The sequence below is a fragment of the Moschus berezovskii genome, chromosome 5, assembly GCF_049115385.1.
Source record: "Moschus berezovskii isolate FMDL1 chromosome 5, NW_MosBer_1.0, whole genome shotgun sequence".
In the NCBI taxonomy this organism is placed as follows: domain Eukaryota; kingdom Metazoa; phylum Chordata; class Mammalia; order Artiodactyla; family Moschidae; genus Moschus; species Moschus berezovskii.
In genome coordinates this window covers 75,436,253-75,463,817 of record NC_142464.1, presented here as the reverse complement: position 1 = coordinate 75,463,817, position 27,565 = coordinate 75,436,253, and the positions used below count along the sequence as shown (strand labels likewise).

The 27,565-nt window shown below is 38.5% G+C and overlaps 1 protein-coding gene across 1 annotated transcript in view; it reads right to left on the bottom strand.

Annotated features, from left to right (window-relative positions):
* Window positions 1-27,565, bottom strand: part of ATP10D (ATPase phospholipid transporting 10D (putative)) — a 129,795-nt gene that overhangs the window by 85,081 nt on the left and 17,149 nt on the right. The window contains exons 2-3 of the mRNA XM_055434629.2: window positions 7,078-7,404; window positions 4,434-4,628 (exon numbers count right to left, since the gene is read on the bottom strand). Coding sequence (XP_055290604.2) covers window positions 4,434-4,628; window positions 7,078-7,397 — 515 coding nt within the window. The 5' untranslated portion in view covers window positions 7,398-7,404. The remainder of the gene's footprint in view (window positions 1-4,433; window positions 4,629-7,077; window positions 7,405-27,565) is intronic.

The following is a 27,565-nucleotide window of genomic DNA, read 5'->3' as shown; positions in this document are numbered from 1 at the left end:
TAAAATATATAAGAAATGTTCTTTCTATTTGCTAAATTTGACACTGAGTAATCGTAAAATTGGTCAAAATATGGATTTTGTTCATCAGATAATCACTGTAACATTCTACTTCCTATAGCTATGTTTCGAAGGCAGGGATTATATCAACATTTCATCTCTCTGTCCCTGGCATATGAAAGCATTTAAATGTCATTGAATGATTCATAGCACTGTTTCAGTAAAGTGATCTATGAATTTAAAAGCCATGGCCTTTTACTATTTTATTTTTCTATACAACACATAATTTTCTTCTGGTTCCTCTTAGACTATTTAAGAAAAAAGAGAATATTTTCCTATTTAAGTACAGTTCACAGCATCTTTGGGATTTCCCTGGTGGCTCAGATGGTAAAGAATCTGCCTGCAGTGAGAGAGACCAGGGTTCAATCCCTGGGTCGCGAAGATCCCCTGGAGAAGGGAATGGCAACCCACTCTGGTATTCTTGCCTGGAGAATTCCATGGACAGAGGAACCTGGTGGGCTACACAGTCCACAGGGTCACAAAGAGTTGCACACAACTGAGCAACTAAAATACACACACAGAGCATACACAGCATCTCACAAAAGAGAAAAAAAGTTACTTTGCTTTAATAAGTCTTTAAAACGAATTTTGCGAAAGCCACTCAAGAATTCTAATAACAAACAAAATTCAGATTTCTACATATGTCAGCTTAAGTATCGCTTCTTCATAGAAGCCTTCCCTAATCATTTGCTCATATAAAATGAAAGACAGTTCTATTATCAGGACAAGGCTTTGAGTTATTTTTCTCCCAAAACAAAAAAAAAAATTATGTTATCTGGTTGAACTCTTAGTCAGTCAAGTGAGCCTTAAATCTGTTCAGAATATACTTCTGTTTATTATAAAACTTGACTTTTAAACCGAGATATCTTTTATTCTGACTTGCAAACTAAAATATAACAGGTTATTTCATAAATTTGACAGATTAGGAATTACTGTCTTATGAAAGTTGGCTCTGTATCAGAGCACTGAAGTCAACCCAAGAAATACGCCACATGCTTTGGGATCTCAGAAGAGTAGCACTTGTCAAACAAGAGCCTGTGAAGTTTCTCCAAAGGCTGAAATAGGTGCCTACCTTTGAACTCAAAACTCAGTCTTTTACCTCGTCACATGTTCTCCCTTGAGGATTTAAGTCAAACTCCTAACTTCAGAATCACCTCTAAATGGACTGATGACTTTGAAATTTCTTTCTGCAGCCTTTTCTTCCTTCCAGAACTTCTGTCATATGTTACTATTTGCCCACTGGACATTCCTCTGGGATGCCTGTCTTATCATTTCTAGTTCATTCTATCTTAGATGAACTTAATGCTCCCTATTTCTGTCAGCAGTATTTTTACCCTACAAAACTGAAAAAAAATCACAAAAGTTCACCAAATTCCACTGGGCCCTTCTACACATTATCTATTCTATGAATCCCTTCCTGTGCTTAGCACGCACTCCTAGTAGTGCCCTGGATTGATTAGCAGAGGCACATCCAAAAAGAAGCCATTCTTATGACCCAAATTGACCAATATTCCTTAAAGAACAACTTGTACTATGCTGTTTCTTGGCTCAAAACATGGATTCTGTACCACTCAAGGAAAATATCTTTGATGGTTAATTTTATGAGTCAACTTCACTGGTTGAAAGGATGCCCGGGAACCTGGTTAAATATTATTTCTAGGTGTCTCTGGGGATGTTTGTGGCAGAGATGAACATTTGAATTGGTGAACTGAGTAAAGCAGATGTCCCTTCCCAGTATAGGTGGGCATCATCCAATTTGTTGAGGGCTTCAAAAGAGCAAAAAGGTGAAGGAAGGCTGAATTCACTCTCTGCCTGACTGATCCGGTACACTGATCTGCCCTGGACATTCCTGGTTCTCAGGCCTACAGACATGGGTTGGAATCTACACCATCACTCTCTGGCCTTCAAACTACATGACAGACAATTCTCTGGCAGGCAACAATCCATGGGGTCGCAAAGAGTCACAAAGGGACTTCTTAGCCTCTACACTCCCATGAGCGAATTCCTTATAATAAATCTTATTCCTATTGATTGTATTTCTCTGGAGAGCTCTTTTATTCAGTGTGTAAGCAGTAGCCTGGGCATGACATCCCTCCATAGCAGGCCTCAAACTCCCCTTTTATTTCTTATCATTGTTGTTAAGTCGTTAAGTCGTGGCTCTGCAACCCAAGAACTGTGGCCTGCCAGGCTCCTCTGTCCATAGGATTTCCCAGGCAAGAATACTGGAATGGGTTGCCATTTCCTTCTCTGGGGCATCTTCCTGACCCAAGGATAGAACCCACATCTCCTGCATTGGCAGGTGAGTTCTTTACCACTGAGTCACCAGGGGATCCCCTTATTTCTAATTACAGTCCTTTTACTGGGCCACTACCCTCAGGCCAAATTAACATACTCATTTTCCTCAGAATCCTCCATAAACCTTCCAAACTCTGAAATGAAAAAAAGTGACACCAAAACCTTATTTGTAAAGCAGCAAACACAATGAGAATTTCATAAATCTATCCTTAATGATAACTTTTTAAGAAGTAGATACATTTCTCATGAAAAGGAACTTCAGAGAATTAACCTTATAAACTTTGTAATTGGCATTCACAAAAGCCACATGAATAAGGACTTAAAAATATTGCTCCTTGAAAAGGGACCCTCCTAGGTAGGAATGTAAATTAATGCAACCAGTATGGAGGTTCCTTAAAAAACTAAAAATAGAGCTACCATGTGATCCAGCAACCCAACTCTTAGGCATGTATCCACAGAAAATAGAAATCTGAAAAGATACAAATGCACCCCAATGTTCACAGCAACACTTTACAACAGCCAAGACATGGAAGCAACCTAACCGTCTACTAACAAATGAATGGATCAAGAAGGTAAAATATGTATATTCACACATACTATACACATGATGGAATACTACTCAGCCATAAAAAAGAATGAAATAATGCCATTTACAGCAACATGGATGCAGGTAGAGATCATACTAAGTGAAGTAAGTCAGAAAGAAAAAGATATATCACTATACATGGAATCTAACAAATGAATTTATTCGTGAAATAGAAACAGACTCACAGACACAGAGAACAAACTTGTGGTTGCCAAAGGGGAGAAGGGTGGGAGAAAGAAGGATTCAGAGTTTGAGATTAGCTAATACATACTATTATTTATAGAATGGATAAATAACAAGGTCCGGCTGTATAGCACAGGGAACTATATTTGATATTCTATAATAAATCACTTACCAACTGAACTACAAGGGAAGCACTATAATAAATCACAACGGAAAAGAATATAAAAAACAATGTCTATATATGTATAACTGAATCTGCTATACAGTAGAAATTAACATAACTATACTTTAATAATTTAAAAAATATATTCTCCTCTTTGATATATTAATTCCATTCCTAATTATAATGGGAAAATAATCATAGATCTTCAATACTTCTGTATAAGAATACTCACTGATACATTTTCAAAATTATATAAATATGGGAAATGTTTAAATTATCTTAGAGTCTTTCTACAATGCAGCTATTAAAAGTGCTTTCTTGATGGATAAAGACATGGGAAATATTTATGATGGAAATTAGGCTAAAATAATGGAATAAAAACAATATATGTAGTACAATCCCAATTTTGTGAACTGTCCCACATTTCCCTACCGCACACAATATGTATGACTTCAAGGAACACCTCACAGCATTATGAACAGTTGTCTCTGGACACAAGCATTGAAATTTGTAAACGTAGTCATTAATATACAGCACAGTTAAACACTCACCTTAATGGACTTCACTCTTGGCTACATAGGCTATTTCATAAATACTTGAAATAGAAGTCTTCAACAGAGCAAGTATGCTCCTTATAAGTCCTATTACGAATGCCCCCAGTTGCTGCTACAACAGCAAGGGTATTATAGGCTTCTTGCTTTGTTTACAAAAAAGAATGCACTTCTCTGTAGCTCACAATTCCTTTCCTCCACAAGAAACTCACCTTCTCTCATATCCCATCTTGTTTTTCATATTCATTCATATATTTCATATCCCATCCTCTTAATCCCAAATTGTAAATATACAGGGTTAAAAGCTATCCGCTTGCTTTCCTTCTTATGGTTTGAAGTTTAATTCTTTCAGCTCCACTTATACCTAAATTACAGAAGCTTTTACTTTATCAACATCTGGTTGACAATAGTTTAATGTGTTTATTGTTTTCCTATGATCCTGAATTAAATGCACTCTAGGATTTTAATAAATATTAGTTAAAAACACCATCCCACCCCCCAGAAGTGTCCTAGTCACATCTAAGGGATGGAGAGTAACATTCTGCGTATTTCTAAATGATGCATGTATATTCCCCAGCATAGCTCCTGTTACACTTACCTACTATAAACTTTAGTTACTAGGTTGTTGATCTGTTTGTCAATTTTGTATTTTCGGTAATCTTCCAAGCCATCTTTAATTGCAATAATTGTAAGGACAACCACCAGAGGCAGCATAGTAATTTCCTTTTGGAAGGCTTCTACCAAAGGCACCCAGTTCAGAACAACTAGAAACAGGAAATATAAATTGGCGACTCTGAAACCCAAACACACACAAGGAGGTGTTAACAAAGCAAGCAAAGCCTGGAACAAAAGAGGCAAAAGACCTGATGGTGTTTTTCCACAAGTTTCTATCAGTTGATTTTGGATGCTACAAAACAGAACTAGTGAAATCTAACAAATCTGATTGAACAATTATCCCAGCAGACATCTGGTTAGACATACTCTAATAAATGTGAGGTATCATTTATTAAATATATTATAGTCAATATTACAGTGTGACCATTTTGAGTTGTGTAACATAATAAAGCACAATAGGAAGTATTACTTTCTTTTAAAAAGTTCAAAAAACTTAAGAGGAAATTCAAAGTTATGTATTGCAAAAACAGAAAATCAACTCTAACTTTCCAAAGTTAACTTGATTGTCCAAACATTAGATTCAAGCAAGGTTCAAAATAATTAGAAAACCCCAAGGGTTTATTTTTCCCTGAGATCAATGCTTCCATTTCTGCTTTCACATTACTGAGAACTACTTTTTAAGGAACTACTTCTCTCTTTTATATAATCAAGTATTTCCCACTGGACCCTAAGGCAAATGCAAGCAGCCTCTTTCCTTAAAAGAAAGAAACTAAATCTCAATTTTGCATGGTCCCTTGAATTTTTATCACATATTTTTCCCACGGCCAAACTTCTCAAAATAATCTACATGTACTCCTCGTTTCTCACCTCCAATTCCTCTTATGCTGAAATTTTTGGCTACTTGCCACCCTTTTTGCTTCTTCTGTGGCTTCAATGATTTGCATATACAGTTCAGTCCAGTCGCTCAGTCGTGTCCGACTCTTTGCGACTCCATGGACTGCAGCACGCCAGGTTAACTTCATCTGTATCTATAGGGCTGGGCCCTGAACTCTATTCAGGTTCCAGGTTCTAAATCTATCATGGGCACAACTGCAAACTCCATACAAGATAGAAACATCCCTAGGAGTTAAAACCATTAATTTGACAAATTCACATCTGTACTTTAACCATATCCACTGTTCCATAACTGCATGGAATATACAGAGAATAAAAAATGAGGATGAATATATATGAAATGAGTAATACTGGAAAAAATAACAATAAATGCTGAGAATCTCTATACTCACATTAGCATCTCAAACTCAATATTTACAAAAACACCATAACCTTTGAGCCAACCTTCTTTTTATTCCTGTCTTTCTTTTTTCTGTTCATAATCCTGGTCATCATAACTCAATTTGCTCACATCATGTTTTCACTCCTTTCACTTAATTCCTTACGTCTATCCATAGTATCTGTAATAGATTATCCTCTTTTTCATCCCCACATTGTTCTAAGTTCAGGTCTCTATTACAGCTTGCCAAGATACATGCAGCATCTTCCGAAAGGTTCTGTCCTGCTTTCAGTTAGCCTCTAACGGTATCAGTCACAGAGGACTACTTCCCAGGCCTCCAGCAAATCTTCTTTGCCATTGCCATTCTGCGTTTCTTTGTATTGCTTCCTCCATCTGAAATGTGCTTTACAGACATTTCTGCCTTGAAAATCTCAACCTTCATAATTAAGTTCACACACCACTTTCCTTCTATTGTTCTGGCGAATAGTATTTCTTCTTTTGAGGCTTCCATCCCAGCTGGAAGCACCTTACAGCACTCATCACATCCACTGTGTCTTTTCATTGTGTACACATCTTGCTGCCCTTGCTAAATATAAGGCTCCATAAGGAAAGAAGCTTCATGTAACCTTGCATTTCCTTCAGTACTTAACCTGATGAAAGGGCTTCAGCAAACAGATATTACACTGAATTATATCTGCTTTACCTAATCTTACAGCTCACATCTGCATTTACTTCAGAGCTCTATCTCCTCCTTTTATGAGGAAGAAAAAGCTAGGAGCTAGTGGCTAAGACTCCCTGCTTCCAATGCAAGGTGCCCGGGTTCAATCCCTGGTCAGGGAGCAAGATCCCATATGCTACAACTAAAGATTCCTTATGCCACAGTGAATATTTAAGATCCCAGGTACTGTAACTAAGACCCAGAGCAGCCAAAGAAGTAAATAAATAAATATTTTTTTAAAAAGAAGAAAAGGCTATAAGTCAAATTTAAATGCAGAATTAACATCCTTTTAACGGATAGAACACAAAAGCAAGAGCGAATAGACTGAAGGTCATAGCCCCTCATTCACTTCTGGCAGGTCACTGGTTAAACTTCAGGGCCAAACTTAGTTTCCTGATCTGTAATATGAAGATAACAATATCTTCTCTTGTCAAGAGAAAGCATTTTATTAGTCCTAAAGTGTTATGTGAATGTAAGGAGTCATCATTCCACAATGGACCCTACCAGGATCGTCAAAGATAACGTCGCAAGCGTTAGGCTTAGGTAACAGACGTTATAAAAATGAAAAATCTTATATATCAATCAGAATGACAAAGAACATTCTAAGTTTTTTTTTTTCCCCAAAAATAAAAGTACCTGTGAAACTGTTCAAACAAATTTCTTGGCACAAAATTCAACAGTGTGTACTTTGTTGTCCGTATTCTGTTATTCACGTAGGTTCCAGAGAACTTTTCATACTCCTCCTTGAAGAGCTGGAGGTGGGGAACAACAACCCGATGCTTTCCGGCCAGTTTGGGGGTCTGGGAGGACTTGCCCCCGCAGGCAAGCAGCGAGGAATAGCTGTATGGTCTCTCGTCATCGTCTGTGTTCGTACGGCCGATCAGCCGCTGCCAGTGATACCTGGCCCATTGAAGAGGCTCGGTCATGTCCAAAATGCGGTGAGATCCGGGTTGCATAGGTGATCTGGCAAAACAAAGAAAAATCCATTAAAACAATTCTCATAAACTTCTGGAAAGTCTTAAAGAACAGTAATGTTAGTAAGATTAAATTTTTTCTATACTAATTACTCAACAGTTTATTTAGTATTGTTTTGTTGTTTAGTTGTGCAGTCGTGTCTGACTCTTTTGCGACCCCATGGACTGCAGCCTGACAGGCTCCTCTGTCCATGGGATTTTCTGGGCAAGAATACTGGAAAGGGTTGCCATTTCCTCCTCCAAGGGATCTTTCCTACCCATGGATCAAACCCGCGTCTCCTACATTATAGGTGGATGCTTTACCTCTGAGCCACCTGAGAAGCCTTATTTAGTCTAGAAGGTAGCAATATGAGGGTAAAACAAGTCACTAAAACTTAATTTTAACCAAATCTTAATGAAATAGAGCATACACCTTCTGCCTTGTGGGCTGATCCCTAACCAACAAGAGACAGCACCCAAAAGGCCACTCCACAAGTTGAGGCAAAAACTTTGTGCTTAATGTGTACAAGTCTCAACTTTTTTAATCAATTTTCTCATCCTTGAAATGGGGTTGTCACACATGTCAGGAGACTGTTGGGAGGATTAAGGGAATAACATATAAATCACCTAGCATCAGTAAAGCCCGTGCCGATTACACAAATAGCCACAAATGCTTTCCATCCCTGTAGTCACATCCCTTTACCCATGAAGTGGTGAAGTCTTTCTCTACCTGCTGAATCTAGGCTTGGTCTCGTGGCTTGCTTGGACTAATGAAACACTAGTAAACCTGACACAAGCAGAGGCTTGCAAAGTGCCTGCTCATGGCACTCCCTTAACAACTCCTTTCCCACTGCTCTTGAGAACCCTGCGGCCACTACCATGTGTCGAGCCCAGGCTGGTAGCACTCATGATGAGTACTCATGACCCACTAAACAACCATTGCTCCTGTCAACACAGGGGTGAGGCCACCGAGTGTGCCCAGATGACACAAGCTACAGCAGAGAGGAGCTGTCCCAACTGAACCCCACCCCCACTGCCAACCCACCACACTGCGAGTCAACAGAAGTTATACCACCAAGTTTTGGGGTGGTTTGATAGAAAACAAAATCTCTTACATCTCTTCCTTTATTTTCTCTATTTTTGAGTGTTTATTTTCCAAGAAATTCAGCCCTTCCTAGAACATGAGCTCATTAATTTCAGAAAAATAATCTAATGTAAAGAGCACACTCTATTCCAAGCACTTTGCAAAAAGTATTTAAGGGATCAAACCAATCAATCCTAAAGGAAATCAGTCCTGAATGTCCGCTGGAAGGACTGATGCTGAAGCTGAAACTTCAATACTTTGGCCACCTGATGTGAAGAATGGACTCACTGGATTCATCAGTCACTAGAAAAGACCCTGATGCTGGGAAAGATTGAAGGCAGGAGGAGAAGGGGATGACAGAGGAGGAGATGGGATGGTTGGATGGCATCAGCGACTCAATGGACATGAATTTGAGCAAGCTCCGGGAGTTGGTGATAGACAGGGAAGCCTAGCGTGCTGCAGTCCATGGGGTTGCAAAGAGTCAGACACAACCAAGTGACTGAACTGAACCGATCTTATGTAGTATTTACATTAATCTTATGACAGTCATTATTTTACTTCACAAAAGAGGAAATAGGTTTAGGGAAGTTAAGTGGCTTGCTGAAATTTACGTGGTTAGCATGTAGATAAGGTTGACTCAAGTCAAATCTTTCCAACTCGGTCTGTTTTTAACTGTTAATGTGCTTCATTTAACTTCACATCCAGAATAGCTGGCACTTAGTAGATGGCCAGTAAAAGTTCACTGAGTAGGTGAGGAGAGTGGAGAGCAAGGTCTGGAAGCCTTGGTGTCTATTCTTGCGTTATCAATGTCATTGCATTTACTTGATCATTTTAGGGTGGAGTTCACTTCTGGAGATTTTCAATAAATCTGTGGGTATGTCCTGATCATCTGTATTGGTAATAAAACTCCCCTGATGAATAGGATTCAAGTGGTCCATGACTGTATCTGCAGAAAAACTAGGTTACGTGGTAGAAAGTACATGAGGTTAGAAATACAGAGACCTGAAGCCTCATCTTCAGAATCTCAGGGTCTAGGTGAGGCAATAGGTATGTAAATATACAAATGCAATCCCAAGTGCAAAAGAATCTTCAAGGTAACGAAGTGAGTGAGTGTGTGAGTGAAAGTCGCTCAGTCATGTCCGACTCTTTGCGACCCCGTAGACTATACAGTCCATGGAATTCTCCAGGCCAGAATACTGGAGTGGGTAGCCTTTCCCTTCTCCAGGGGATCTTCCCAACCCAGGGATCAAACCCAGGTCTCCTGCATTGCAGGCGGATTCTTTACCAGCTGAGCTATCAGGGAAGCAGTTTGGGTAAATTCTTTAAGCTTTCTTCTTTTCTAAGCTTCATTTTAAGTTTATAACATGTCTATTATTTTCTCTAAAGTATTATAACTAATCAGATATAGAAATTATCCCCCTATGGATATTAAAATTATATTCAGCTTTCATGGATCTGAAATCATAAATCAATATGTAGCAGCACTGGAAGATTTGGTCCTATTCTAGTAAATCTAGTGAATCGATATTTTTAATAATCCATTCAGCTAATACACTTATTTACTCTATATTGGTCCTTAAGCAATCCAAGAGATTATAGTTACGTAGCATCACTATCACTGTACTTATAGAAAATAAGTTGAATCACAAATAATCTCACAAGAATTCATCAGATCTTTAAAACTTACAACAATAAAAATAAGTTAAGAGGCAGAAAATCCCCTTTAATGGGAAGAACACAATAGCCTCCAAATGTGGGTATTTGTGCCTAGATATTGGACCCATAATACACAGCGTCTACTATCTGTGAGAGAAAATGGCCAAAAAGTGTTTCATCAGTTATATACTAGGAACAGAAACAAGACAAAAAAAGTTCTACCCCATCAGTTTGCTAATCTTTGGAATTTGCTCTCTCAAATATCTGTCCATAGCTAAATCAAAGTAGACTGACTGGTCAAACTAGACCTCTTTTAATATAATGGTTTAACAATCTATCTCTGGAAAAGCCTATTTTTCACTTCAGTACAGGCGATTCATCAACAACACGGGGGCTTGGGTGGCCACCCTCCTCATTGTAGAAAATCCACATATAACTTGTACTTGGCCTTGCATTTCCAGTTTCCAGGCATCCGTGGACTCAACCAGCTAGGATTTGGTAATATTGTAAACATTCACTACTGAAAAATATCCTAGTTTAAGTGGATCCCTGCAGTTCCAACCTGCACTGTTCAAGGGTCAACTGTATATAAATTAGCTTCTTAACCTATAAGTAGTAATGAGAGCGTGGAGAGCTTAAAGCAGTTCATAAGATATCCAGAAATCTCCCCAGAATAAGGGTGTAAGATAGTGCTTTCTCAATGAATCAGCAGATAATGTAAAATACTTAATATAAGCACTAATCACTTTTCATGTATTTCATCCCATCAGGTGACCATTATGACAAAACTTAATTTTTAGAAGGCTGAAACTAATACAATTTTATATTATTTCCGGAAACCTTAAGAGTTTGCATTTACAATTAAACTCTTAAGACACAGGAGTATGCATCCTGCTAGGGCCCTCAATTTCACACAATAATCCGGATTCTACTTAGATTTTTAAATTTCACAATAGAGTTTCTTGAGAATGCAAACTTAGAAATAATGAAGCAAATACAAAACGTGGAAAGTGTTACCTTCAGGTCACCCTTCCCCATTCACTCAGTTCCAAAGAGGCAATTCTACAAATGGAAAACGTTTCATTGCCAAAGTACCTGCAGGTCCACCTTCCTCTGAGCCTCTCCAGTGCCCTTAAACTTGCATTAGGTGCTCTTTTTACTCATACTATCTTCCCCCTTCCCCCTTTTCATCCTCAAGGAATTTCAGTAAACACAGAATTGGGTCTGGCTCAGTGCCCTCCTCAGCATCCTTTCTCAGTCATGGAGTGTCTGTCCTACTCTCTAAGGCCATGTGACTTACCATCTTGTAATGACCCTCCTTCCCTTCGTCATGGCCACTCTTGCCTGAAAAGTAATGATTGGATTAAAGGACTGATCTCCAGTGTTCGTGCCTGGAGAATCCCAAGGACAGAGGACCCTGGTGGGCTACAGTCCATGGAGTCACAAGTGTGGAGGTAATTAACATGTGGTGAAAATCCTTTCAATTTCCAGCTTAGAATTTATACCATCTTAGATCCAGGGGGAATGACCAAGGAATCTAGTTAGTCACTCTAGCTCAGTGTTTTCAAAATCTAACTGCTAGGACAGTGGGAAATACATTCTATTATGCAATACACAGACATATACAGCTGAAACAAAAGTACTACAAAGCAATTCTTGCCCTTCCTACTTGCCATGCAAGCATCTTCTATTCTACTCTGTTCTCTTTCTCTTTCTCAATCTCTCTCATTTTAATACTGGTCAAGCTGGCACCAAATTGATTTCAAGGTCCACTAATATGCTGCTCTATACACTTTGGAAAGACACCGATTGCACGTGGCTCCTCATGGGTTGAAAGCATACATGGAAGAGTGAACAGACAGATCCACTTTTAGCTCCTCTGATGGTAGAAGGCAACCAAAACACGGTAGTTGGACTAAAGGCCCAGGAGAGGGCAATACTTTCCCCAGTAGCAAGAAGCCAGAAGTAGCTTTTTCATCTTTCTCCATTTACCTCAGCAAAGTTAAAAGCATACAGATACTTAGAAAAGGCTTCATTATTACTTTCACGTAAATGTTCAGGAAATTTTTCCTTTAAGATATGAAGGGACAGCAAATCACAGCAAGAATCCTGACATTTTAAAGTTTAGACTTTAGAGATTATTTAATCTAGAAGTTACCCTTAAGTAAATTTCTACCTAATGATGTATTCTGTATCATGGTGTTGGTAAACACATTGTTTTACACTTTTTGAATACAGGACTAAAATTTTAAAATAGAGAAATTCACATAAAATACTGATAATTAACTTCTTTTAAAAAAAAGAAAAAAGTACAGAACACAGGGCATATATTTTCACATGGTAGCAAACACTGAAGTTTTTTACCGTAGCTCCTCATCCTAACCCTGCCTTTTCTGGTTCACCAATTTTAATTGAGTGAATGAACACTCTGATCATCACTTTTTGACAAATCACATTTCTCCTCTATAGACCCAGGTTTGAATCTCAGTTGCATCATTTAATAGCTATGTGGCCCACATAATTAACCTATTAGCCTCAGCTGGCTAAGGAACACAAGGGGGCACCATGAAGTGTCATGGGGCACACAGTAGATTAGCAATATTCATTCTTTCCCCACTCTTCTCCTTGGCTATTTCTGAACATAAGTCAAGGTTGCAAATCCTGTAAATTGGGCTGAAGTCCAAACTTTCAACATACTGCTTGCAAATTAAGGTTGTCCAAGTCTAAGTAAATGCTCTGTTCAATATATTTAACGATACTTGCAAAGTAAGCAACATTCAGTAGGATACAAATAGAGGTCCAATCACAAAAGACAGGCAAGACATAAAATGACCTTTATGTCGTCTGATCTCATCCTCAACCATTAACTCTACAATTCATTCTATGTTTGTGAACAAACTGTATTCCACTCCTGCGGTGTTTTCCAAGCTCCCCCAACAAGAATGCCCTAGGGGCCCTGTTAATCAGCATCCCCTAGGCCCCTGCCCTGGAGATTCTGATTCAGAGGCTATCGAATGGGGCCCACAAATGTGGAATTTAATAAGTACCCAAGTGACTTATCAAGGAGGTTGCCAAGTATAACCTACATCCTACACCTTTGCAAGTCTGCCCTCTCTTTGTGGCAGGCTGATCAATCATATACCAACTCACCACATGAGCCTCTCTTCACCCTCTAGACTTTTGGCTTTACCTTAGAGAGGGAGAGATGGAGAAGGATCTCTGCTCCCATTACAATCCTGAGCATGACTCAGGCACTGCAGTCTCTACAGTGGGCTGCAGGTAGCTTCATTTTTCAAAGTCAGGGAACAGAGCTAAGTCCTTTCCAGACTCCACAGAGTCTAACTAATGCTTGGTCAAAGTGAGATGATCAATAAATGGCCGATCACTGAAGTTTACGGAAAACTAATAGAAGGGAAACAGAAACAAAAACACGCTGTTTCCTCTTTCATGGCTCAGCCTGGCCTTCCTTCCACAAAAGGAAAAGATGAAAGTTTAAGGCAACAGAAGTAATTCACTTCCAGCTTTGACTGCATCATTCTGTCTTTATTAGTAGAAGGAATCTGCTTCTCCAAGTCTGAAGGACTTTTTTAGGAAATCATTCTGTCCTACTAGATTTGTAAGATCAACAAGTGTACAATAGTGATCAAGAGCATAGACTCAGCAGCCAGACACCGACATCAATTCCTGGCACCTCCACTTGCCACCTAACCTCAGTTAAAGACTTGTTGTGAGGATTCAGTGAGTTGATATATGTAAAGCTCTTAGAGCACTGTGGGAAGAATGTAAGTGTTAAGTAAAGATTAACAACTGTAGTGATAATCTGGGAAATGTTCTCTCAACCAAAGTATTTTTTCAGAAGTGTTAATTGAGAATGTTATGTATAGTATTGATAGTGACGACTATACCAAATTACTCACTGATGTTTCATTTCTTAAAGAGCATGTAACTCATACTCAACCACCCGGTCACACAGCTTTAGCAACTTAGTTCTTTCACTGAGCTGGAGAGTCTGCCAGGCAACCAACTAGCTGAGCAGAGCAACACGCTCTCAACTACTCTCAAAGGACAGTCTGCACTCTGGCAGACAAAAGTTCTAACAAGCAACCTCATGTGAAGCATTTTCAGAATTTTTCAAGAACATCATTCATAATTCAAAGACTTTTCCCACTCCATGAAGAGTTGGTTTGTCATGGTTTTCCACTAGTAAACCAAAAGGCTCCATGTTTCATTTGACCTCATCCTCTGCCACTAACCCTTGAAAATTAACACAATTTTTTAAACATACCAAGAACTAGGTGCCCAAAAGTCAATCATCATCACTTGGAATAAGAGAGAACGTTTTAGATCTGATACATCACTCCTGAATGAGCTTCTGTCCTTAAAAGATAGAAGATTATTTCATTAAAAAAGAAAAAAACAAAACTATAGTTTGCATGCTGCTTCTGCTGCTAAGTCACTTCAGTCGTGTCCGACTCTGTGTGACCCCATAGACGGAAGCCCACCAGGCTCCCCGGTCCCTGGGATTCTCCAGGCAAGAACACTGGAGTGGGTTGCCATTTCCTTCTCCAATGTGTGAAAGTGAAAAGTGAAAGTGAAGTCGCTCAGTCGTGTCCGACCCTTAGTATAGGTTTTATTAAAATCTCCATTTCTAATTTCATTTTCAGCTTAAGAGCAAACTACTACTATATGAAAATTATAGTAGTTTGTTGTAAAATGGATTACAACAACTTGCTGATGGTTAGTGATGGAAAAATACCACTCAAAGTTAAACTATATGGAGGTGGGATGGGGTGGGAGGTAGGTTCAAGAGGGAGGGGACATACATAAACCTATGGCTGATTGATGTTGATACATGGCAGAAACAAACACAATATTGTAAAGCAATTATCCTCCAATTAAAAACAAAAACTTTTAAGAAAGATTAACTATATGAAAAGGACTGCATGTTCCTGGGCTCAGCATGGCCACTTGAAGCCTAATATTACCCAGAAATATGGAGTCAAAGGCCACCTGACTCTGTACATCTTGCTTTAACTAACACATTAGCATTTTATCTGGGATTCAAAAGTTAATTAATATGACCATAGATCCTAAAGATCAAGATTCTTAATACATGTTGATACTAGGAGAGAGGATCTGGCATGAGATGAATACAAAACAAATGCTACATACACCCAACTTGCAATACTACTTCATACCAAGGCAACTATATGGTTGGGAAAAAAAACTTTTACTGTAATAATTATTTATCACCATCACATAAATATCTGTATGTACTAAAATATGTATGCATAAACTTTATAACTGCCACAAGAAAATTATAAACCACTTTCGCTTATGAATATTGATGGGGAAACAACAAAATTTAGCAAATGAAATACAATTCAAAAGAACAGCTGCTGGTGGTCTCAAAGGGTTGACAGCTTCCTTAACTGACAACCAGCAAGGAAACAGAGCCCTAGGTCCTACAACCACAGGAAGTGATTCTGCCAGCAATCTGAGTAAGGTTGTAAGTGGATCCTTCCCCATACTAACCTCAGACTTTGGGAACCTGAGCAACTAACCCAACCTCACTGTTCCTGGACTTCTGATCTACGGAATTATATACTAATAAGCTGGGGCTGTTTTAAGCACTAAACTGTGGTAATCTATAGAAAGTTAATGCAGAAGCCCAAAACTAGATGCTTTTATAAACAGGATGGTAACATATGGAAAAGTGCAATTTCAAGTTGGAAAATGGTAATTTAACAACTCTGGAATAAACTGACATTCATCTTGAAAAAAGAAAGCCAAATTCCTACTCTCTACATTAAAAATATATATTTTATTAAAATGATAATAAATTTTTAATTTAATAACTTTTAAGTTAAAAACAAATCTCTAGATTAAAAACTTAAATACAAAAATTACAATAAATCTACCAGAAGAAAATTTAGAAAGATATTTTATTATTGTTAGCTGAGAAAAACTTTCAAAAGCAAGAGAGAAGTTAGTAAAGACAAATGACTTAACTATAGTAAAGACAAATGACTTAACTATTCACTTATCTATCATCTATCTTATATAGCAAAAATCATAAATAAAATCAAGAGACAAGTGCAGCTCATAATGATGGCAAACTCTTAATATTCCTAGTAACCAAATCAGTCATACAAATTTATAAGAGAAAAATAAAAAGGCCAATAAAATTGGGTAAGGAATGTAAATAAGCAATTCTCAAGAGAGGACATCCAAAGGGCCAATAAATATGAAGAGACGCTCAAGACTCTCTAGTCACCAGAAGGCTGCAAACCTAATGGAGATACTGTTTTTATCCATATGACTGATAAATAGTAAAATAATTATAGCCTGTGCTGGTGAGGATAGGTATAAACAAACCCCCGGACAATGGGAGTGAAAACCGCTACAATCTTCCTCCTCTTTTACCCTCTCTCATGCCCCCCAAATTGACAGTATCTCTTAAAATTTTAAATACATATGAATACTGATGGAGCAATGGGCTTTCCCAGTGGATCAGTGGTAAAAGAATCCACTGTAATGCAGGAGACTCTGAGATGCAGGTTCAATTCTTGGGTAGGGAAGATCCCCTGGAGGAGGAAATGGAACCCACCCCAGTAATCTTGCCCAGAATATTCCATAGACAGAGGGGCCTGTCAGGCTACAGTGCATGGGGTAGTCCACGTGGTCACAAAGAGTCAGACATGACTGAATGACTAAACAACAATACCAGCAACTAACAGAGCAATTCCACTTTGGGGAGTCTTACCTATATGTACAAGAATGTATACTGTAGTTGGGTTTTTTTGGCACTAACAACCTGGAAGTATCATGAAAGTCAACTGGAGAACAGCTAACTATATTATAACATCCACATTATGGGATATTATGCATATATTAAAAATAACATTTCTCTAACCATTGATGTGGACTGATGACTATTAGGTACTAAAGCAGAAAAGGAATAAAACAAATGACAGAGAAATGTAAATGTAATAATCCAAAATCTGTAAAAATGAATGAACAACAGACTAATATGAAAGACCTGGGTTCAAAGAATGGTGAGAAGAACTTGGAAACAGTTCAAGTTTCACTTTGGTTTACCGTCCTAATCAGTAAACAGGATCTGCAAAGATCTAGGTTACACCTGAGTGGCTATAGCTCCTTTCAGCTGCCTAGTTTCTCATGAAGTTATGACTACTTAGGAGCTTTGTCAACTGTGGAGAATGAGGAGCCCATCAAGAAACAACAACCTGGAATTAAGCCTTTTTTGATTTCTTAGGCTGGAAGAGGATCACATTGACACAGAAGAGTCTACTGATTAGTAACCAAGGACCAAGGACTGTCCTCCTGGAGCACAGATTCATAGGTTTAGGTTTCTTACAGCATCACTGAATCTTCCACTGACCAGCCTTAACACAAACTGCCTGAATGTGTGCATGTTCATACACATTTGCAAGGACATGAATCAAAGTACAGAAAAATTCACAGAAGTCTATTAATATCAGTTATCTCGAGGAAGGAATAAAAAGAAAGCAGAAATTGTTAACTTTCCTTTTGTTACAGTAAAAATGTGATGTTCAGTCACTTGGTCATGTCCAACTCTTTGTGACCCCATAGATCACAGCACACCAGGCTTCCCTGTCCTTCTCCAACTCTCAGAGCTTGCTCAAAGTCATGTTCATTGAGTTGGTGATTCATCCAACCATCTCATCCTCTGTCGTTCCCATCTTCTCCTGCTTTCAATCTCCGCCAGCATCAGGGTCTTTTCTAACGAGTTGACTCTTTGCATCAGGTGGCCAAAGGATTGGAACTTCAGCATCAGTCCTTCCAATGAATATTCATGGTTGATTTCTTTTAGGATTGACAGGTTTTATCTTGCAGTCCAAAAAACTGTTGTCTTCTCCAACACCATAGTTCAAAAGCATCAATTCTTTGGTGATTAGCCTTCTTTATGGTTCAATTCTCACATCCATACATGACTACTGGAAAAACCATAGCTTTCACTAGATGAACCTTTGTTGGCAAAGTAATGTTTCTGCTTTTTAATACACTGCCTAGGTTTTCTCATAGATTTTCACCCAACAAGCGTCTTTCAATTTCATGGCTGCAGTCACTGTCCACAGTGATTTTGGAGCCCAAGAAAATAGTTTGTCACTATTACCATTGTTTCCCCATCTGTTTGCCATGAAGTGATGGGACCAGATGCTATTATCTTAGTTTTTTGCATGTTGAGTTTTAAGCCGGCTTTTTCACTCCTCTCTTTCACCTTCATCAAGAGGCTCTTTAGTTCCTTTTGCGTTCTGTGATAAGGATGGTGTCATCTGCGTTTCTGAGGTTATTGATATTTCTGCCGGCAATCTGGATTCCAGTTTATGCTTCATCCAGCCCGCTATCTCACATGATGTACTCTGCATAAAAGATAAATAAGCAGGGTGACAATAGACAGCCTTGATGTACTCCTTTCCCAATTTGGAACCAGTCTGTTGTTCCATGTCCAGTTCTAACTGTTGCATCTCGACCTGCATACAGATTTCTCAGGAATCAGCTAAGATGGTCTGGTATTCCCATCTCTTGAAGAATTTTCCACAGTTTGCTGTGATCCTCACATCAAAGGCTTAAGCACAGTCAATGAAACAGTAGTTTTTCTGGAATTCTCTTGCTTTTCTATGATCCAGCAGATGTAGGCAACTTGATCTCTGCTTCCTCTGCCTTTTCCAAATCAGCTTGTACAACTGGAAGTTCTCAGTTCATGCACTGCTGAAGCACAGCTTGGAGGATTTTGAGCATGACCTTGCTAGCATGTGAAATGACTACAACTGTGCAGTAGTTTGAACATTCTTTGGCATTGCCCTTCCTCAGGATTGAAAACTTACCTTTCCCAGTCCTGTGGCCAACTGTTGAGTTTTCCAAATTTGTTGTCATGTTGAGCGCAGCACTTTCACAGCATCATCTTTTAGGATTTGAAACAGCTCAGCTGGAATTCCATAATCTCCACTAGCTTTGTTATAGTGATGCTTCCTAAGGCCCACTTGACGTCACATTCCAAGATGTCTGGCTCTAGGTGAGTGATCACACCATCGCGGTTATCCGGGTCATTAAAATCTTTTTCATATAGTTCTTCCATGTATTCTTGCCACCTCTTTTTAATATCTTCTGCTTCTGTTAGATCCTTACCATTTCTGTCCGTTATTGTGCCCATCTTTGCATGAAATGTCCCCTTGGTATCTCTAATTTTATTTTAATTTTTATTTAATAAATGGTACAAAGCACAATGCCAAAAACATTAACAGTTAAAATTTCACCAAATGAAAAAATACTATAGAATACCCAGTTGTAAACAGCTACATTAAGTTATTTTACAACTGCCTCAAGCTGCAAAAAGAAAAAAAACCCAATGTCATACCTAAGTTCTCCCTCTCTCAAAATAATGCCATTTATGTTATAAACCATGAGCACCCCATCAAAAGATGGGAACTGCTTTTGTTAATTCATATATATATATATATATATATATATATATATATGACTATCACTTTGCTATACACCTGAAACAAACACAACACTGTAAATAAAATATAGTACAATATAAAATAAAAATAAGTAACAGACCTTTGGGGCTTTACACCGAGTTAAGAGTTCCTATCAGAGGGATAACAGCACCACAGCCGTACTGAATTCACATGAAGGAGGCACACGAATGACTGGATTACAAGAGTTACAGGAATGAGAGCTGCTCACTTCCCAGAAACTACAGCTCACAGAAAACCAACAAAGGCACGAGATACAGACCACTTACTTATGAATGTGTAAAACTCAAGAAAGTCCACATTATTCCTACAACATGTTGAAAGTGCTTCAGAATTCACACAATACTAATTTTCTTATGGTTCTGGTTAAATTATATATACCAGTTTATAACAAATGGTAAAATCTGTAACTCTGTTCAATGTTTTAAAAGATTACTTAAGAATAGTTTCTTGTATTTCTATGCCACCTTTATAGTTCTGGTTTCTCATTTCTTAATTAGTAAATTCAGCATGCAGGTTCTATCTCAGGCTAATTTATACACTTCCAGAAGGAATGGCCTCTTAAATCCACAGAGTGTTGAGGTGGGGAGCCCCCACCCCCACTTTTCTTGAAGTAAAAATATATTTTTAATTAAACTTTTTGAAGGAAGAAGTTGTAAATAATAGTTATGAAACAGTCTAAAGCTGCCCTTGTATAGATGTGAGAGTTGGACCATAAAGAAGGTTGAGCACCAAAGAACTGATGTCTTCGAACTGTGGTGCTGAAGAAGACTCTTTAGAGTCCCTTGAACAGCAAGGAGAGCAAACCAATCTATCCTAAAGGAAATCAACTCTGAATATTCATTAGAAGGACTGATACAGAAGCTGAAGCTACAACACTTCTGGTCACCTAATGTGAAGAGCCGACTCACTGGAAAAGACCCTGATGCTGGGAAAGCCTGAAAGCAGGAGGAGAAGGGGATGACAGAGGAAGAGATGGTTGGATGGCATCACCAACTCAATGGACATGAGTTTGAGCAAACTCCAAGAGATGATGAAGGACAGGGAAACCCGCCGTGCTGCAGCCCATGGGGTTAAAGAGTCAGACATGATTAAGTGACTGAACAACAAAGCAGCTGCGCTTAACATTAGGCATGCATGATGCTACATAAGCCAATATTCTTTTTACTCAGAGGCTAAAAAATAAACCAAGTTCTGAAAATTACAAGCTATCAATTTTAAGCCTAAAATCAATTAAGTTCAGAAATAAACATAAACCAAGATCTGCTTAGGGAATAAGTATAAGCAATTCTGCAATGATTATTACTGCTTATGAAATATGTTTTGTATGTCATTTAAATTTCACAATGTGGTGTGGAGTTTTATTTCCGTTTTTCAGAAGAAGAAACAAGAAGTCAAGGAAGGTTTCCAGAACTCAAGGCATACAATTTTTGATTCCAAAGGCATGCCTTTCCAACTACACAATCCTACTTATATATAAAATTAAAAATAATCAAATATAATCATTTTAAGCTAAATTATTTCTAACCAGGGTATACTTTTCTAGACGATATAAAAACCACAGTCATTCAATTAAAGCGTACCTAAAATATCATATTATGTTCCCTCTTGTACATAAACATACTTGAAAGCAGTCAGTTCTCAAAAACCCCGTTTCCCTTAATGAATGCTTAATGAAGCTTGCAGCAGGGCAGATTACCAAAGGTAAATACAGGATAATGAACTCCCTTGAGTCCAGTAGGTATTTTAAAATTTCTGAGATCATCCCATCACCAGTCAACAAACAACTTGAAATATATACATGAGTTCACTCGTCCTAAAAAGAAAAACACGTTTGTACATAGTCATTTCAAGATGCCTTTTGTGGATGTCAAATGCCAGGATGCATCAGAAAGTCTTGAGACACACCCCTGAGTCTCTGATACAGCAAATCTCGGGTGGGGATCTAGCATCTACATGTTTAACAAGTTTCCAGGTAGTGCTAGTATGCTAGTCCTGAGACCCACTTTGAGAAACACCATTCTATACTATTCTAACACTATTCTATTCACAGTAATCCAAGTCTATGCCCCAACCACAAACGCCAAAGAAGCTGAACAGTTCTATGAAGATCTACAAGACCTTTCAGAACTAACACCCAAAAAAGATGTCCTTTTCATTACAGGGGACTGGAATGCAAACTAGGAAGTCAAGAGATACCTGGAGTAACAGGAAAGTTTGGCCTTGGAGTACAAAATGAAGCAGGGCAAAGGCTAATAGAGTTTTGCCAAGAGAATGCACTGGTCCCAGTGAATACCCTCTTCCAACAACACAAGAGAAGACTACACATGGACATCACCAGATGGTCAATACCGAAATCAGACTGATTATATTCCTTGCAGCCAAAGATGGAGAAGCTCTATACAATCAGCAAAAACAAGACTGGGAGCTGACTGTGGCTCAGATATTGAACTCCTTATTGAAAAATTCAGGCTTAAATTGAAGAAAGTAGGGAAAACCACTAGACCATTCAGGTATGACCTAAATCAAATCCCTTACGATTATACAGTGGAAGTGACAAATATATTCAAGGGATTAGATCTGATAGAGTGCCTGAAGAACTATGGACAGAGGTCCGTAACACTGCACCGGAGGCAGTGATCAAAACCATCACCAACAAGAAGAAACGCAAAAAGGCAAATGGTTGTCTGAGGAGGCCTTACAAATAGCTGAGAAAAGAAGAGAAGCAAAAGGCAAAGGAGAAGAGGAAAGATACATCCATCTGAATGCAGAGTTCCAATGTATAGCAAGAAGAGAGAAGAATGCCTTCTTAAATGACCAATGGAAAGAAAAGGAGGAAAACAATAGAATAGGAAAGACTAGAGATCTCTTCACGGAGAAGGCAATGGCAAGCCACTCCAGTACTATTGCCTAGAAAATCCCATGGATGGAGGAGCCTGGTAGGCTGCAGTCCGTGGGGTCGCTAAGGGTCGGACACGACTGAGCGACTTCACTTTCACTTTTCACTTTCCACTTTCACACATTGGAGAAGGAAATGGCAACCCACTCCAGTGTTCTTGCCTGGAGAATCCCAGGGACGGGGGAGCCTGGTGGGCTTCCATCTATGGGGTCACACAGAGTCGGACACGACTGAAGTGACTTAGCAGCAGCAGCAGCAGCAGAGATCTCTTCAAGAAGATTAGATACCAAGGGATCATTTCATGCAAAGATGGGCACAATAAAGGGCAGAAATGGTATGGACCTAATAGAAACAGAAGGTATTAAGAAGAGGTGGCAAGAATACACAGAGTTCAATTCAGTCACTCAGTGGTGTCCTACTCTTTGCAACCCCATGGACTGCAGCATGCCAGGCTTCAATGTCCATCACCAACTCCCAGAGCTTACTCAAACTCATATCCACCGCATCAGTGATACTATCCAACCATCTCATCCTCTGTCATTCCCTTCTTCTCCTGACTCAATCTTTCCCAGAATCAGGATCTTTTCTAGTGAGTCAGTTCTTCACATCACGTGGCCAAAGTATTGGAGTTTCAACTTCAACATCCGTCCTTCCAATGAATATTCAGGACTGGTTTCCTTTAGGATAGACTGGTTTGATCTCCTTGCAGTCCAAGGGACTCTCAAGAGTCTTCTCCAACACCACAGTTCAAAAGCATCAGTTCTTTGGCGCTCAGCCTCGTTTATGGTCCAACTCTCACATCCATACATAACTACTGGAAAAACCATAGCTCTGACTAGACGGACCTTTGCTGGTAGAGTAATGTCTCTGCTTTTTATTTTATTTTTTTCTCTCTCTGCTTTTTAATATGCTGTCTAGGTTGGTCATAGCTTTTCTTCCAAGGAGCAAGCATCTTATAATTTCATGGCTGCAGTCATCATCTGCAATGATTTTGGAACCCAAAAAAGACAAAAAAAAAAAGATCTTAATGACTCAGATAACCACAATGATCTGATCACTCACCTAGAGTCAGACATCCTGGAGTGTGAAGTCAAGAAAGTGAAGAGGAACTAGAGAGCCTCTTGATGAAAGTGAAAGAGGAGAGTGAAAAAGCTGGCTTAAAACCCAACATTCAAAAAACTAAGATCACGGCATCCAGTCCCATCACTTCATGGCAAATAGATGGGGAAATAATGGAAACAGTGACGGACTTTATTTTGGGAGGCTCCAAAATCACTGCAGATGGTGACTGCAGCCATGGAATTAAATATGCTTGCTCGATATTAAGGCTAGGCAAGGGTAATACATCACCAAAAGCACTGAACTATTACTTTTGATACCTGGTGGTTCATATCATAAAAGCAAGTGCTACATGAGAATATAAGAAACTAAATATCTTTCACTTTGACCACTAAAAAATCTTTTTGACAGTTTTATCATTTTTAGGATGTTAAACAGGAAAAAGTCCATTTTACTTAAGCACATACCCCTTTCTAGAAAAGAATGCTTAAATAAAGCTCACTCAGTCCCAATTCATTCAAGAACCATGGCCTGAAAAATAGACTCAATGGTTGATAGTGGGGAGACAGAAACAGAAAATGCTGTTCTATTTACATCAGAAAAGGCGCCTCTAGCCCAGAATAAGGGAGGGGACCAAGTAAAGCAAAAAGTGACAGGCTTATATCATTGTTGATGAGTCAAATTAGAATTTTCAAATACAACATGTTTATCTGGGTAGCCTATCCCTTCTCCAGGAGAGCTTCCTGACCCAGGAACCGAACTGGGGTCTCCTTCATTGCAGGTGAATTCTTTACCAATTGAGCTATGAGGGAAGCCCCAGAAAGAAGATAGCAGGATAGAATATAACCGGGGTAAACAGATGCATTGTTTTACATAGAAAAATTTATCCATTCTTAATGGTCCAATCTTATATTAAATATAAATCTTCAATTCTCCTGTGTGAGAATAAAGCCTATACAAACACAAACACACACATATATATATATATATCTCCCAATATATAGACACTGAAACATATATGTCAATATAGACACTTAAATATCTACTATCTCTCTTTAATATACCTCAACTTTTTTTGAAAGGATCACACACCTAAATGAGTCACCTCTGTCTCATGCTTTGACTCAAACTGAATTAAGCTAGCAAAACTACAGGTAAGTGATGCAAGTATATGCATGTACCTTTGTTATTGGGAACTAAAAAAAAAAAAAAAAATCTCACCTATATTCATAGTGAGTTCCCACTATGTTTATTAGTGGGAATAAATATAGTTTATTTATTTAGTTTATTCTTACAGTTGAAAAAAAATAAACATATATTAAAAGGTTAATAAGGACAAGATAAGGGGGCCCACTCCTGCCACTATTATTCAACATAGTTTTGGAGGCATAGCAATCAGAGAAGAAAAATAAAAGGAATCCAGGTTGGAAAAGAAGAAGTAATACTATACATAAAAAACCCTAAAGATGCCACCAGAAAATTACTAGAGCTAATCAATAAGAATGTATTAAAGTCACAAGATACAAAATCAATACAAAGAAATCCCTTACATTCCTATACACTAACAAAAACATCAGAGAGAGAAATTAAGGAAATAATCCATTCACCACTGCAAAATACCTAGGAATAAACATACCTAAAGAGACAAAAGACTTGTATGCAGAAAACTATAAACCACTGATGAAAGAAACCACAGATGAAACAAACAGATGGAGAGATATACCATGTTCTTGGAAAGAAAGAATCAATATTGTGAAAACATCTACATTATCCAAAGCAATCTATACTTTCAATGCAACCCCTATGAAAGTATCAGTGCTATTTTTCACAGAACTAGAACAACAAAAAAATTCACAATTTGTATGGGAACACAACATACCCCAAATAGCCAAAGCAATCTTGAGAAAGAAGAATGGAGCTGGAGGACTCAACCACCCTGACTTCAAACTATACTACAAAGTTATAATCATCAAGACAGTATGATACTGGCACAAAAACAGAAATATAGACCAATGGAACAAGATAGAAAGCCCAGAGATAAACCTATGTACCAATGGGCACCTTATCTTTGACAAAGGAGCCAAGACTATAAAATGGGGCAAAGACAGTCTCTTCAATAAATTGTGCTGGGAAAACTGGACAGCTACATGTAAAAGAGTGAAACTGGAATACTTCCTAACACCATACAGAGGGATCAACTCAAAGTGGATTAAAGACCTAAATGTAAGACCAGAAACTATAAAACTCTTAGAGAAAAACATAAGCACAACACTCTTGGACATAAACCACAGCAAGATCTTCTATGACCCACTTTCTAGAGTAATGGAAATAAAAACAAACAAATGGGACCTAATTAAAAGCTTCTGCACAGCTAAGCAAGCTATAAACAAGGTGTAAAGACAACCCTCATAATGGGAGCAAACAACAGCAAATGAAACAACTGACAAAGGATAAATCTCCAAAATATATAAGCAGCTCATGCAGCTCAATACCAGATGAACAACCCAATCAAAATATGGGCAGAATATCTAAACAGACATTTCTCCAAAGAAGACATGAAGTGAAGTGAAAGTCGCTCAGTTGTGTCCAACTCTTTGCAACCCCCCATGTACTATACAGTCCATGGAATTCCCTAGGTCAGAATTCTGGAGTGGGTAGCCTTTCCCTTCTCCAGGGGATCTTCCCAACCCAGGGATCAAATCCAGGTCTCCTGCATTGCAGGCGGATTCTTTACCAGCTGAGCCACAGGGGAATTCCAAGAATACTGGAGTGGGTAGCCTTTCCCTTCTCCAGAGGATCTTCCCAACCCAGGAATCGAACTGAGGACTCCTGCAATGCAGGTGGATTCTTTACCAACTGAGCTATCAGGGAAGCCAAGAAGACATAAAGATGCTAATGAACACATGAAAAGATGCTCAACATTGCTCACTGTTAGAGAAATGTAATATCAAAACTACGATGAGGCATCACCTCACACTGGTCAGAATGACCATCATCAAAAAATCTACAAACAATAAATGCTGGAGAGAGTGTGGAGAAAAGGAAACCCTCTTGTGTTGTTGGTGGGAAGGTAAACTGATACCGCCATTATGGAGAACAGCATGGAGATTCCTTAAAAAATTAGAAATAAAACTACCATATGACACAGCAATCCCACCACTGGGCATATTCCCTGAGGAAATCATAACTGAAAAAGACACATGTTCCCCAATGTTCATCACAGACCTATTTACAATAGCCAAGATATGGAAGAAACCTAGATGCCCAACAACACAGGAATGGATAAAGAAGCTGTGGTACATATATACACATATATACAATGGAATATTACTCAGCCATAAAAAGGAACATATTTGAGTCACTTCAAATGAGGTGGATGAATCTAGAGCCTATTACACAGAGTGAAGCAAATCAGAAAAACAAATATCATATATTAACACACATATGTACGGAATCTAGAAAAATGGTACTAAATGAACCATTTGCAGGGCAGCAGTGGAGACAGACAGAGAACAGACTTGTGGACCCAGTGGGGCAAGCAGAGAGTGGGACAATCTGAGAGAGTAGCTTTGAAACATATATATTATCATATGCAAAATAGAGAGCCAGTGGAAATTTGCTATATGATGCAGGGAGCTCAAACCTAGTGCTGTGTGACAACCTAGAGGGGTGGGCTGGGGTAGGAGACGGGAGGGAGGTTCAAGAGGGAGGGGACATATGTATTCCCATGGCTGATTCATGTTGCTGTATGGCAGAAACCAACACAGTACTGTAAAGCAATTATCCTCTAATTAAAAATAATTTTTAAAAGGTTAATGATAGTAATCGTTAATACAATGTTTTGACACTGATAATCCTAGATGCTTCTAAAATAACATGTTATTGAAATTACAGAACAGCATGTTTTTGAGATTCAGTTATTCAACTCTTAATAAAATATGATTCA